This window comes from Rana temporaria, chromosome 5 (genome assembly GCF_905171775.1).
Source record: "Rana temporaria chromosome 5, aRanTem1.1, whole genome shotgun sequence".
Lineage (NCBI taxonomy): Eukaryota > Metazoa > Chordata > Amphibia > Anura > Ranidae > Rana > Rana temporaria.
The window spans coordinates 265,173,412-265,188,333 of record NC_053493.1 but is presented as its reverse complement, the minus strand read 5'-3'; the positions used below and the strand labels follow the sequence as shown (position 1 = coordinate 265,188,333).

General features: G+C 41.5%; 1 protein-coding gene across 5 annotated transcripts in view; it reads left to right on the top strand.

Annotated features, from left to right (window-relative positions):
• Positions 1-14,922, top strand: part of DCDC2 (doublecortin domain containing 2) — a 254,672-nt gene that overhangs the window by 89,881 nt on the left and 149,869 nt on the right. For all 5 annotated transcript variants that reach the window (XM_040353796.1, XM_040353799.1, XM_040353798.1 and 2 more), the window contains 4 exons: positions 5,773-5,849; positions 5,953-6,084; positions 8,724-8,870; positions 9,345-9,399. In XM_040353796.1, the coding sequence (XP_040209730.1) occupies positions 5,773-5,849; positions 5,953-6,084; positions 8,724-8,870; positions 9,345-9,399 (411 nt within the window). The remainder of the gene's footprint in view (positions 1-5,772; positions 5,850-5,952; positions 6,085-8,723; positions 8,871-9,344; positions 9,400-14,922) is intronic.

Genomic DNA, 14,922 nt, shown 5'->3' with positions numbered 1-14,922 from the left:
TACTGTGAATCTGGCCCTATAACTGTAACACTATACCCAAAACCCCACTGTTCCTAAGGGTACGGTGCCACCTAAAACATCATCAAACTTACATCATAAATCTAATCATGAATAATCAGTATCCAAATAGCAGTGTATAAATGGAAGTCCAATACATATAGTGTCCAAATAAAAGATAATCCCACTCCTCACACACAGTACTCCAATTACAGATCACATAAACAAGATGATGCTCCACACTGTATTCCCTCCAGGGGACCAGATAACACACCGCACTCACCAAAAGGTTTTGACTCCTTGCATAAATAAAATGAGCCCGTATTGTGATCTTCCTGATGTTATGGCTTCCATGCATTCCAAAAACTCTGTACCTCTGTCCTTCCTACCTCCAATAGTTAGCCCAGCCGGAGAAGAGACTTTACTCTGTGTGCCACAATAAAGGACACGGAGAAGGATCCTATATAGTTAAAATACTGTATATTGTTTCAAATAAACGGCTCCTGATGATGTTATTTCCTATGACCAAACGTGCTGTATGGAAATCTCCGGTTTGACGTCCCTTCTGGCACCAGAAATACGTGGTGGCCATCTTTGATGAGGGGCAAAAACAGTTTTCTTAGGCTTACGATGCTGGCAATTATTTAAGTGTTACAGCCTAATAAAAGAGGGCACTATATGGCCCAACACACGTGAAAGAAAGCTGGGAATCCACATACAATATAAAAGTTACTGTACCAGAGAGTAAGCCCTGGTTCACACCTCTATGCGGATGAGATTCACCTGTCATCTAAAAAAAGCATTATTTCCAATGAAGGCCGTTGACATATATGCGGTGTAAATTTGATTCAAAAAAGGGTGCTGTGCGAGTTTAGTGCAGCGCGGTGTAAATTTCAGTTCCATAAACCTCTATGGGACTGGATTGAAATCACAGTCCAGTGTTCACATCACTGCAATTTATTATTTTTTGCCTAGTTTATATAGAAAATAAAATCGGAGATGTGACCACTCCACCCACAAATTTGCACTAAATTTGCAGTGAACTCGCACATGGCAAGCAGAGGTGTACCACTTAAAATTTTCAGCGCATAAGTGTGAACTGAGGCTTAATGTAAGTAATTGTAGGAAGTTACTATTTGCATTTGAGGAAGGCACAAATGTTCCTGTTTAAAGCCTCGTACACACGACCGAGAATCTCGCCGTAAAAGAAACGTTGTTTTTCTCGACAAGGTTCTTGTCAAGCTTGACGAGATTCTTGTCAAGCTTTCCTTGCATACACACTGTCGAGACAAAATCTCGTTGTTCTTAAACACGGTGACATACAACACGTATGGCGGCACAATTATGGGGAAGTTCGATTCCAGTGGCGCCACCCTTGGGGCTGCTTTTGCTAATCTCATGTTACCGCGTGTTAAGTAAAAGTTTGGTGAGAGACGATTCGCGCTTTTCAGTCTGTTACAGCGTGACAAATGTGCTATCTCCATTACGAACGCTACTTTTACTAACGGTGCGCTCCTCTCTCCTACTTTATTCTGAGCATGCACAGGTTTCTAAGCATGCACACGAACGTGTTTCTCGTCGTAAACCAGCCGGACGAGAACCACAACGAGAAAATTGAGACTCCCGACGAGAAAAAAGAGAGCATGTTCTCTTTTTTTCTCGTCGAGATCCACGACCATTTTCTCGACGAAAAACATACACACGACGGTCGTGTGTGCAAGGCTTTAGACGTCTGTTTTCAGGACAGGTTACTGAGATTATGGAGAAAATTAAAAGGACATCCTGTGTACGGAGGTCTGCAGTTTCAGTGGGTTCAGAAAACAATTTGATGTAGGTTGATGTAGGGCAATAAACAGTTGTCATCAGTAACACCCTGCTGCTGGTTCAGTTCTATTCAATTGTTGAGTTCAATTGGGCTGGGGTATTTGACTAACAAATCATTGATTGTCAGTGTCAGTTTATAGTAGTATTGTGTAACTATGCTATGGTTGTAGATGCCTTTGTAGAATGTCTGTCGTTATTTTATGTAAGCCGTTTTGTGGGTCTTTCAATGGCATCCTAAGGTCATATAAGCCTTCAGGGAACAGTGTCAAAGTTCATGACTTCAATGTAAAGAAAATATCCTGACCAGTTTTTGTGTTAATATTTAATCATGGCAAAATCGAGAAAGAGTGGAGCTAAAAGTCGTGTCCCTTATTACCAAGCTATTACAAAGCCTATTTAGGAAAAAACAGTTATCCATTATAGAACACTACGTGGTTCACTATTTAAAAAAGGCTTACAATGCTGTGTTATTGCAAATGCTCTAATATGACTTCAATCACCTTTAATAAATTTAGGGTAAGCTGTTACTCAGTATAACCCTATTCCTTACAGATACCATATAAAAAGTCTGTATGGAAGCAGTATGTATTTATGTACATATCTATCTATCCATCGGGGTTAAACCCATGTTAGGTTATTTTTTTTTCTGTGTTTCATGAACCGATTGGACTTAGGTGTACGGCGGCAGAACGGGTCTTCAGTGCCGCACTCACACTGCCAGTGTGGGGGCTATGCTGTGATTAGACACAGCACAACTAGATCAGGAGGTGCCGGCCAATGGATGTCCACAAAATGCACTTAAAAAAAATAAATCATAATATATACCTAACATGTTATGCTTTAAAATTGTGCTCCTGGAATGGCACCAAACTATGGTATTCAAAAATCTCCATAGGCAACACTTCTACAAAATTTCTACAGGTTACCAGTTTAGGGTTATAGAGGCGGTCTAGTGCTAGAATTATTGCTCTCGCTCAGACGTTAGCAGCGACATGTGTGGTGCGAACACTGTTTACATATGTGGACGTGACCCAGGTATGCTTTCATCACTGCGTGCATGCCCGCGGGGACGGGTGCTCTTTAAAAAAGTTTACACTTTTAAAATGTATTTTATAAAAATGTTTTAATTTTTAACACTGTCCTTTTAAAAAAATATCACTTTTATTGCTATCACAAGGAAAGTAAACATCCCTTGTGATAAAAATCCATCATGGCAGGTCCTCTTTATGGAGAGATCTGGGGTCTAAGAGACCCTTCCAGCAGCTTCTAAAAGTGACCCACCAGCGAATCCCTGCAAATCAATTTTATGAGAAAGACCTGCTCTTGAAAGAAAGCGGAAGAATCGACCATCTGACATCGGCCTAAGCTCAAATTGTGCTCACTTTGCAATCCTTATGACTCCTCCCCGCCTCACTTTGGTTCTTTAATATTCTCTGCCCAGTGCAAAGCACAGTTTTCGGAGGGTGTGTGGTCACATGACCACCTATAAATACATAAAATGAAGGTATTCTGCCGTTGGGCAGAAGTGACATTTGATGTCATGCCCTCGCTCGACTTCCTGCCCATCAGACCACAGGACCGGATTGTCTCTGCCACTTCCAATGGCTCCGGTAAGCGGCGGAAACACCCAAGACACAATGGGAGGGGGGGGCACTTCTCCCACCACCCATAAAAGTGATCTCACAGTTACTCTGCTTTAAGATAAAAGTAGTCTCCGTGGTGGAATCGCTGCAAGATCACTTTTATAGGTGGCGGGAGAGGTGCCCCCCTCCCACCGTGTCTTGGGTGCCTCCGCCGCTTACCGGAGCCATTGGAAGTGGCAGAGACGATCCGGTCCTGTGGCCTGATGGGCAGGAAGTCGAATAAGGGCATGACGTCAAACGTCAATTCTGCCCAACGGCATTAAAAGGACCATTTTTTTTTATTGAAAATGTTTACATTTTTTTTTATTGCTTTTAAAGGAACACTAAAGTCAACATTTTTATTTTTTTTAAATAACAAACATGTTATACTTACCTCCACTGTGCAGCTCGTTTTGCACAGAGTGTCCCCGATCCGTGTCTTCTGGGGTCCCTCGGCGGCTGTCTCAGCTCCTCCTCGCAAAAGCTTTCCACCTTCACGCAAGCTCGCATGGTGTAAAGCTTTTGCGAGCGCGTTGCGTGATACAGCGGTGGACATAGCCGCTGACTGTATCACTCGGCCCCGCCCCCCAGCTCGCCGCGTCATCTGCTGTGATTGACAGCAGCGCCCGCCAGTGGCTGCGCTGCTATCAATCCGCCCAGCCTAGCCAATCAACGGCCAGGCTGGGAACCCAAGAACATCACATGGACGCGCCCGGGAATTTCGAACGGTCAGGATGCATTAAGGTGAAAAAACATTTACCTTTACAACCCCTTTAAGTGTAAATGTGAGATCTGAGGTCTTTTTGACCCCAGATATCACATTAAAAAGTTCTTGTCATGCTTTTTTTCTATTACAAGGGACGTTTACATTCCTTATAATAGGAATAAAAGTGATCCAATTTTTTTTTCTAAAGGGACAGTGTAAAAATGAAATAAAAATGTAAATAAATAAGATTTTTTTTTAAAGCGCCCTGTCCCTCCGAGGTTGAACGCAGAAGCGAACACATACGTAAGTCATCACGCTCACATATGTAAACAATGTTCAAACCACACATGTGAGGTATCACCACGATCATTAGGGCGATAACAATGGGCCAGATTCATAAAAGAGATACGACGGCGTCCTAACTATGCGACTGATTCATAGAATCAGTTACGCATAGCTAGCCCTAAGATCCGACAGGTGTAATTGAATTACACTGTCGGATCTTAAGGATGCAATTCTAGGCCGGCCGCTAGGTGGCGAGGCCATTGCGGTCGGCGTAGAATATGCAAATGACTAGTTACGGCGATTCCCGAACGTCTGCGCTGCCCGTCGATCTAACTCTACGTTGTTTCCGTCGAGTTACGCCGCGTAAAATTAGGGCTGAGCCCTAGGTGTTCTAAGCCATGTTAAGTATGGCCGTCGTTCCCGCGTCAAAATTTAAAAAATCACGTCGTTTGCGTAAGTCGTCCGTGAATGGCGCTGGACGCCATTTACGTTAACGTCTAAACAAATGACGTCCGTGCGACGTCATTTAGCGCAATGCACGTTGGGTAATTTACCCGACGGAGCATGCGCAGTACGTTCGGCGTGGGAACGCGCCTAATTTAAATGGTGTCCGCCCCATTTGAATTAGGCGGCCTTGCTCCAAACGGATTTACGTTACACCGCCGCAAGTTTTCAGGTAAGAGTTTTGAGAATCAGGCACTTACACTGTAAACCTGCGGCGGTGTAACGTAAATGGGATACGTTACGCCGCCGTGGAGTAACGTAATTCTATGTGAATCTGGCCCAATAATTCTAGCAAAAGACCTCCTCTGTAACTCAAAACTGATAACCTGTAGAAATTTCTAAATGTTGCCTATTGAGATTTTTAAGTGTCAAAGTTTGTCGCCATTCTACGAACGGGCGCAATTTTGAAGCATGACATGTTGGGTATCAATTTACTAGGCATAACATTATATTTTACAATAAAGAAATTTAATTGGACTAAATTTACTGTTTTCTTATTGTTTCATTTAAAAAACTGTATTTTTCTTCAAAAATGTAATTTGTAGGAGTGCTGCGCGTGACATAAAGTATTGCAACGACCGCCATTTTATTCTCTAGGGTGTCTGAAAAAAATATATAATGTTTGGGCGTTTTCTTAGTCATTTTCAAGCAAAAAAAAATATTTTAACAACAAGTGTAAAAAATAGGCTTGGTCCTTAAGTGGACCTTAACTCTAGAGTGTCTTAAAACCTCATACCTTTTTTTGGAATGTTGAACAAGTAAAGTCATTAATTTTCAAATAATTAAATGGTACATTGCAGATCCTACACATATGTTTTGCTTTTTTTTTTTTAGGTAAAACCAGTGTCTCACAGCAGGATCAATGTTTCAGCAAGGTTTAGAAAAAATGTTCAAGAGCCATGCACTGTATTGTAAGTAGATGTATCTATGAACCAAGCATAGTTGTCATATCATTGCCCTGTTATCAGTCTGAGATAAACCGTACATCACTGTCCACCTTTTCTCTATTACTAGCCTGATTGCCAATGGAGATGTTATGAATCCTGTGATACGCTTGCTGATACCAAGGAAAGTTCTGGATCAATGGGAGCTAGTTCTAGCAATGGTCACCGACAGAGTAAAACTGCGAAATGGAGCAGTACACAAGTGAGTGACCCTCTTTGGGGTGTTACTTTATAGTAGTAAGTTACACTTACCAAGATGTTGGTAAACTGAGACCCAAGCCTATTTTATTGCGAGATGACTGTATTAACTATGCATTTTACAACATACCAAATATGAAAATTTATTTTTAATGTGAATTTTCTTGGGAATATCTAGAACAGGAAAAAACACACAAACATGGACCGAATTTATACATAATGGCTATCTTGGTCAACCCCGCGTATCAAGTGTTTCCTTTTCCTGAAAGTGAGCAGTATACAATGTCCTTTTTTTTTTTTTTGCTCACTACCTGTCATTGGGACAGAAAGTAATGACAAATATCCCCTGTAGAAATAAAGATAGCAATAAATACTTTTTACAGTTGGTCTAACCCATCCCCGTTCTGTCCAAAACAAGTTTGACTAAAGTCATCGTATTGTAAGTTTGTGACATATTTATTTACCGTTGGCCATATATAGGACAAATTATTGCTCCAGCTCTTCATTCATGAAGCATGGACATTTGCACTGGGAGTCCTTTAAGCCAATGTTTCTCAACTCCAGTCCTCAAGTACCCTCAACAGGTCATGTTTTCAGAATTTCCCTCAGATGAAACGGCTGTGGTATTTACTAAGGAAGCGAAACTGATCAAATCACCTGTGCAAAATAATGGCAAGCCTGAAAACATGACCTGTTGGGGGTACTTAAGGACTGGAGTTGAGAAACATTGCTTTAAGCGACTGGCACATATTCACGTCTGTTACAGGCAGACTCAACATATAGGCAAATTAAGCTTTCAGTGCTCATTCAGTCCTCTCACTGCTGTTTCTCCTTAGAGCTAATGTCAGTGATCTAAGGCCCACACATGACCACACATAGTAATTACGTGACTTTTTTATTTTATATTTTCAGCTTCATTGTTAGTATTGGCAGGTATCCTGGGAATTTAAAGCAGCTCAGGATTCTTCACCATGACGCAACTCCTACCTAGGAGGCCTATCAATTTCACTTGATTGTGGATTGTCTTAAAATGAAAAAGAACTGATCAAATTTGAGTGCTTCTGCAGCTATGAAATGAGCATTACAATAAGTGACACATACCCACTTTAAACATTGGGGGTCTGTGAAGATTTTACCACCTGTACATTGGGGCTATGGAAAATGTTCCCTTGCTCTACACTGGTGGTCCGTTGTAATTGTCCCCTGACACTGATGGTCATTTGATAAGGGCCCACTTTACATTGGTGCTTACAAATATACGTGGGAGGAACAATGTCCTTTCCACTGTTGGTCAACAGGAAGAATGCCCCTTACAATGGTGGCCAGTGTAGTGTCTGCTTACACTAGTGACCATTATAGAAGCGCCTCTTACATTGGTGGTCAGTGAAAAATGCCAACTTACATTGCTGGTCAGTAGAAAATGTCACCTTATATTTGTGGTCAGTGCCCCTTACATTTGTGGTCAGTGGAAAATGGCTTCTTACATTTGTGGTAAGTGCCCCTTACATTTGTGGTCAGTGGAAAATGAATTTGTACATTTGTGGTCAGTGCCCCTTACATTTGTGGTCAGTGGAGAATGGCTTCTTACATTGGTGGCCAATGGAAAATGTCTCCTTACATTGCAGGTCAGTGGAGCAAAATTGAAGACAATTACCGCTCCAAGTGGACTCATCAAACATCAGCCACTCCACTGTGCAATCAGATTCTGGTCCGATCTGTGTTTGGGCCATCCAAGCATCAAAAGAACAAAAAGTGACCACACTCCAATGGCCAGGGAAATCCAAAATGTATTGCATGAAATCCATATCACAAAGACATCACAGTTCCAGATCACAGGGCGACAGCAGTTGTTAACACCTTTAAACACAGAATGTGCTTAGTAAAAATCATAGGTGTGCGCAGCCTATTGTATTAGGGTGAGCACCCCCAAGCTCAATCACATGGTACCAATCACTGTGTTCATTCAGAAAGGTAAGGGGCTGGTAAATGACATTACCACTTCCCCCACTCATCCTAAACATCATCTGTGTGTGCCTGCAGCAGCAGATGGCGTGAGAGGAGGGAAGCCGGTAGCGCTGCAGGAGGGGGTACTGAGCTGCATAGGGTGATTAGGGTGTGCCTGGGCACACCCGGCACACCCTGTGCGCACGCCTATGGTCATAATAGTGAGTAGTGACTAAGCACATTCTGCATGAAAAGCATTGTCAACTGCTGTCATTCTGTGATCTGGACTTGTAATGTCTTTGTGATATTGGTTTTATGAAATAAATTTTGGATTTCCCTGGCTCAGTGGAAAATGGCCCCCTGTATTGGTTGTCAGGTCACTTATTTTGAGTTGAGTTATTTTGAGTCATCAGAAAGCAGGACATCCATGTGACAGGTAGCTGAGATCTTCACGGATTGGACTCTTTGGAAGAAAAATGCAGCATCTCTGTCCTGTATTTGTTCAGGTGACCTGCTATGGTTGTAATTATGTCACTACTTAAACTCAATCTTGTTTTTTATGCTTTCCGTCCAGTGATGACAGTTGGGTGGTCATTATAGCAAATTTACTCTTTGTGACAAGGGTTTAATATGTTTATTCCATCAAATATTATACCTTTTAGGGATAAGTGTAATATTTTTATTTTTTTTCTCCACCAGGCTTTACACATTAGATGGAATTCCTATTCAAGATGGATCAGAGCTAGAAAACGGACAATTTTATGTTGCAGTGGGCAGGGACAAGTTCAAAAAGTTGCCATATAATGATCTGATATTTTCAAAGGCCTCTGTGAGAAGAAGTTATGGGTAAGCTTTTAATATAGCCAGAGTACTCCTATGAATAATAATATTCACAATAGTTTATAATTTAGTGCTGGTTCACACTAGTGCAATTTCTGATGTGACCCGAGTTGCATAGAGGTACATAACAAGGGAACTCACATTATTTTCAGTGGTGTACGTTCACATCAAGCGTGTCGGGATCCTACGGGGTAAATGACCGCGCTATATCAAGATGCCGCTCAACTCAACATCAATCTGACTCTCTCTGAATCTTGACTCTGTGCAGTACAATTTTGAAAAAGGTTCCTGTGCTTCTCTGGTGTGATTTCTGTGCGATTTGGTTCCTTAGAACTTGTTAATCACATCAAAGTGTATCACAGTAGTGTGAACAGAGCCCTAATAATTGGTCACAGCAAAAAAATAGTTTTGTTACATTATTACATATTGCAAGTAGGAATTTTAATAAAAAAAATGTAATGTTTCTTTTTTTTTTATTAGTTCAAAAGCTTCCTCGTTGCCTCCCATTAATGGATATAGGAAGTCTAAGGAGAACGTAAGTAAAACAGTTGCCTCTGTTTTTGGTAAATATTCTCTACTAAGTCTTGTATGTTATAAGAAAAAAAACACAAAGGAATTAGAAATACTATTTTGTAAGCCTAATTACACTATAATACTGAGGCCGCGTACACACGATCGGTCAAAACCGATGAAAATGGACTGAAGGACCGTTTTCATCGGTCCAAACCGATCGTGTGTGGGCCCCATCGGTCAGTTAACCTTCGGTCAAAAAAATTAGAACTTGCTTTAAAATTTAACTGATGGACGCCTAGAATCAAGTCGACACATGCTTGGAAGCATTGAACTTCGTTTTTTTCAGCACGTCGTTGTGTTTTACGTCACCGCGTTCTGACACGATCGGTTATTTAACCTATGGTGTGTAGGCACATCGGACCATCAGTCAGCGTCATTGGTTAACCGATGGGATGGGGATGGTAATCAAGACAGTTGCTATGCGGATTTGACTCTTATACTGTTGCATTAAATAAAGACTTCATCATCACCATACTGCTGCCTTCAGTGTGGACAGTGGCAAACACAGAAAACTGTTGGCAAGCCAGGGGTAATCTCTCCCACTCCCATCAAGTATTTGTTAGTGTCCTAGGAGGATGGATCAAGATCTTTTTTACTTCCATCAAGACTTTCCTTGATGTCTTGAAGGCTGTACCTGCACCCTGCGGAGTGAAGATGATGGGGCCTGCCTGTAATGTAACTGTTTGGTACTGGGCTTTCATTGTGGCTTTTCTTAGACCTCTGGAACCAGTGTTGGTTAGCCCCAGAGCGCTTTACAGGTCAATAGGCATGGCACAACCTCTGGTGTGCTCCATAGTATGTCCAAAAAATGGGATAAAGATTACTTCGTTTTTGTTCTTTGGGAATTGGGCTTTCATTGTGGTACTTCCCAGTCCCTCATGTACTGTCTAGTTTTTATTTTTAACACTTTTAACACATTTTTAGCTTTTATTTATTTTATTATTTCTTCCTTTAAAGTATAACGTTACTTTCGTTTTTAATTGTTGTCTGTGTCCCCGTTACTGAGATTCACCCTCTCTGTTCGTCTTGGAGTTGTCACCAGTACAGGAATAGGAGAGAAATACTCCAGTGGTGACTTGATTGATATTGATTGGACCCTGGGCAAGCATTTTCCTGCCCCCCCATGCAATTTAACTCTGCACCCAACAACCCAAAAAACAAACATAGCCCGCTAAGTGTCGGGGCCCGGTAACAAATGCCATGGCACACTTTAAAGCAGTCATTGAGACCTGCAGGCAATATAAGAGCTATAGAGTAGCTGGTAGGTAATTTCTAATGGTTTAGTCTATAGCAGTGGTAACAAGTGCAAAAAAAGATTTTAAAACAACAATTTCTAAAGGAGCAGATCACTGTGAACTCCCCTGACAGAATGGGGACCTGTTTGTTTACATTGACAGATCCCCATTCTGGCTCTCTGTGGATCGATCGCGGGTGGCTGGTGGACATCGTGACCACCGGCCATGCGCATCGGCTCCTGCCCCGGGTGCGCGTGTGCGCCCACTGTATCTATTGCATGAAGCGTCATACAGCTATGGCAATTCACGCAATAGAGACGACCTGCTACAGTATATTGACGGCGGCTGGTCGGCAAGTGGTTAAACACTACTGTTTTTTTTGTACTAAACAAATGAAAAAAACGAAAGTTTAGAAAAACACACGATCGGAAATTCCGACAGAAAAAGTCAGAACGGAAATTCCGACAGTGTGTATGCTCCTGACTATCTGACTTTTGCTGTCGGAATTTACGCCAACAAAAGATTGAGCTGATTCTCAAATTTTTCCAACGGAAACAATTCCTATCGTCCGATCGTCTGTAGCAATTCCGACGCACAAAAGTCGGACGCATGCTCGGAAACAATTTGACGCATGCTCGGAAGCATTGAACTTCATTTTCTCGGATTGTTCACCGCATTCTTGACAGTGGAAAGTTCAGAGAACTTTTGAGTGACCATGTGTATGCAAGCCAAGCTTGAGCAGAATTCCGTCAGAAAAAACATCCAAGGTTTTTCCGACGGAAAATTAGATCGTGTGTAGGTATGTCTACAGAGGCTCATGCCGCGTGCATGAGCCTCTGTAGACATCATGATACCTACTTACATGTTCCCGTCTTTGCAGTGCACCAATAATACCTTCGATTTGTGGTTGACACACAACACTTCCAGTGTGTAGCCCTTACATTGGGTCTGTCTTCCCCAATCCAAGTGTCTCCCACTGAAAGAACAGTTGGCACAAATACTGAGTCACATTGTTCTGCGACCGAGTACTTTTTGCATCTTGTTCTTTGGGATATAATGACACTCTATACGCACTAGTATATCATAAGGGGTTATTCTCAACAATGTGTCTTTCTTAGCACTGAAATTCAAGATTTGATTGCTGCATTGATGAACATAATGAACATGATTACAGCTTTTATAACATGCATAAAACAAACAATGGCTGTTATGTATCAATGAAATGAAACTGTCTTGCTTTCATAATGCTGTTACATTTCTTTTCATCTTTTTATTTACACCAAAAAAATGACCACCCAGTGTGTATAATTTTAATTACAAGAATGGTAGTGGTGCCAATACGTGTACAGCAGACCTTATGTGATGCCAGCTCTGAGTGTCTTTTTCAGCTCAGATAATCTTCTGGAATGTATTTATTTATGCGGTTACTAGAGGAACTGCAATAACCCAGGGAATTTGTTTGATCCACAATATAATGGTGGATAATTAGATCGGTTGTTGTAGTTAGGAGTTGTGATGTGTTGTGCTACTAGGGAAACACACCAAAGCTGCAACCAATTTATGTCCCATAAGTCCTTAACACCTTTGAAAAATTCCCCAGACACTTAAGGCCTGGCATTTGGGGATCAAAGGTGCTGTACAACTCGCTTATTGTGTAGTGGAAACATTAAACCGGGGATTCATTTCATTTTTAATATTTAAAGTGATTGTAAAGCATCACCTTGTAAAACAACCCATTCAGTTTAGGATAGACATGGAAGGCAAAACATGTGTATGGATATAAAAAAAGATTATAAATACTTATTTTCCCCTTTCTTATAAATGGTCACATTCCCTCTGTTCTCAGCTGCATAAGAGCTAGCGGAGGAGAAACAGCAGCACACCGAGCTTCACAGTGAAAGGCTGTGTGTGTGGGAGGAGGGGGGTGTCAGGGCAAATCTGATCATTTCAGGAGAGCAGGCTGAGTTCCCAGCACAGCTAGAGTACTGATCATGGCGTGCTCTTCTGCTAAGCGCGGTCAGTTTTTAATAGAAAAAGAGGGATTAGCATGAACACTAGTAATTCACACAAAGGAAGCAATACGAGAACAGGAGACTTTTTTTATACAAGTACATGGTACAGCAGGCACATATCAGGAAAATGAAATGTTGGGGTAACAAACCCTGTAAGTTATTTTCTTTTTTATCTCGATTACAAATTATTGTTCCAGAGGTGAGATTATAAATTATGGGCCAGATCCACATAGAAATGGATAGGTGCAGCATATCAGAGATACGATACGCCGCCGTACCTTACCTGGCGTTCTTTCAAATCCTCAATGATTTTGCGCCGTAAGCTACGGCGGCGTAGTGTATTTCTGGCGGCGGAATTCAAATCGACGATTAGGGGGCGTGATTCATTTAAATGAAGAGCGTCCCCACACCGAATGAACTGCGCATGCTCCGTTTCGAAATTTCCCGCTGTGCATTGCGCGAAATGACGTCGCAGCGACGTCATTTTTTAAACTTAGACGTGACTTACGTCCATCCCGATTCACGGACGACTTACGCAAAAAAAAGAAAAAATTAAAATTTCGACGCGGGAACGACGGCCATACTTAACATGGCAAATCTAACTATACGCCGGAAAAAGCCGACTAGAGACGACGTAAGAGAATACGACGGCAGCGCGTACGTTCGTGGAACGGCGGAAAAATCAAATTTGCATACCCAATGCGGAAAACGACGCAAACTCCACCCAGCGGACGCCGAAGTATTGCATCTACGATCCAAAGGCGTACGAAGCCATACGTCTGTCGGATCGAACCCAGATGCTGTCGTATCTTGGTTTGACGATTCAAACTAAAGATACGACACGGGTAATTTGAAAGTACACCGGCGTATCAGTAGATACGCCAGCGTACTCTCTCTCTGGATCTGGCCCCATGTTTTTATTACTAGGGTATTTTTAAAGGGTTGGTCCACTTGTTTCAGATTTGGGTATAGGCAGACAGGCTGAATTGTACCCTTTCTCTGCAGTGAGCCCAAGCTCATGAATTGTACGTTCTACTGACTTGCTCTAGCCTTCACAAGAGGTCTTACTGTGGTTATTGAATTTGTTGTTTATTTGTAGAGACTGTGTGACATGCTCCAGTGATAAAAAGCCAGTGGTTTAATATAAATATGAAATGGTGAGGTATTCCAAATTTGCACTTTAAAGTCTATCTCCAGGCTTAGATCCCTCTATTGGTTGTGAATGTCACCGGCGCAAAAGAAAATAAATAAATAAATAAATAAATGTGAACCGTGATCTGCTGCAGTACTGTGTGCCCTTAGTGGGGGTCAATAGTGCATGAGGAAGAAAAGTGTTACTGCGCTGATCTAATTATCCAGAGGTATTAAATCTCTGGGAGTATGGACATAAGTGAAATATCAGGGCCACAATGTACCCAATCTTAAATGTGAATAACCTGGATACAAACAATATATAAAAAAAATATGAGAAATATATGAGTCATACAAATGTGACACAGTGATTTCAAACTTGAATCGTATATCTAGATCAGTGTGTCAGCATACAATCCATATGCCACAGTGCTTCTATGAGAAAAATGGCTGTTGCTGCTACTGACCAACCAAATAGTGAAAACAATACGAAAGATATTACAAAAAATATTGTGTATATATGTGTATAAAACTACAATATGCAGTATGCCAACTGCACCGTGAGTTGTCCAATAACCGATATTGGAACAAAATAAATATCAAAAAAGTGAAATAATTATCAAACAACCATACAAATGTGCTATGTGCTGACTGCACTTAAAAATAGTCCAAATGTCAGGCAATCTTGCGCTTATACAATAGGTTCCAGCAAACACAAGGTTCAATGTTGGTAGTACTGTGTAGAGGAAAGTGCCGCTATCTCTTCCACCCGACAAAGATGTGCCACCATCACCAATGGTTAAAATCAACACTCACCAGACCCCAGATATTATTAGGCTCCAAAGTGGTGTCTTTTCTTTGTCCGTCAGTGGGTGTTGCCTCCTTTTCCCTTTTACAAGGTGTCATCAATTCCTCAAAAACAAGGGGCTCATCATAGTGTAGTATATTAAAATATGTATTTATTTAAAAAAGGTAAAAAAATAACACTTACAATATAAAGTGCCTCTGACCGGCACTGAGTGTCTTTGGCAGTGTCAACCGTTAAAAGCCGCTGACCAGCATTTAAATGGCGTCCTAAGAGGTGTGCTTGCCCCGCTGTGCTCCGCA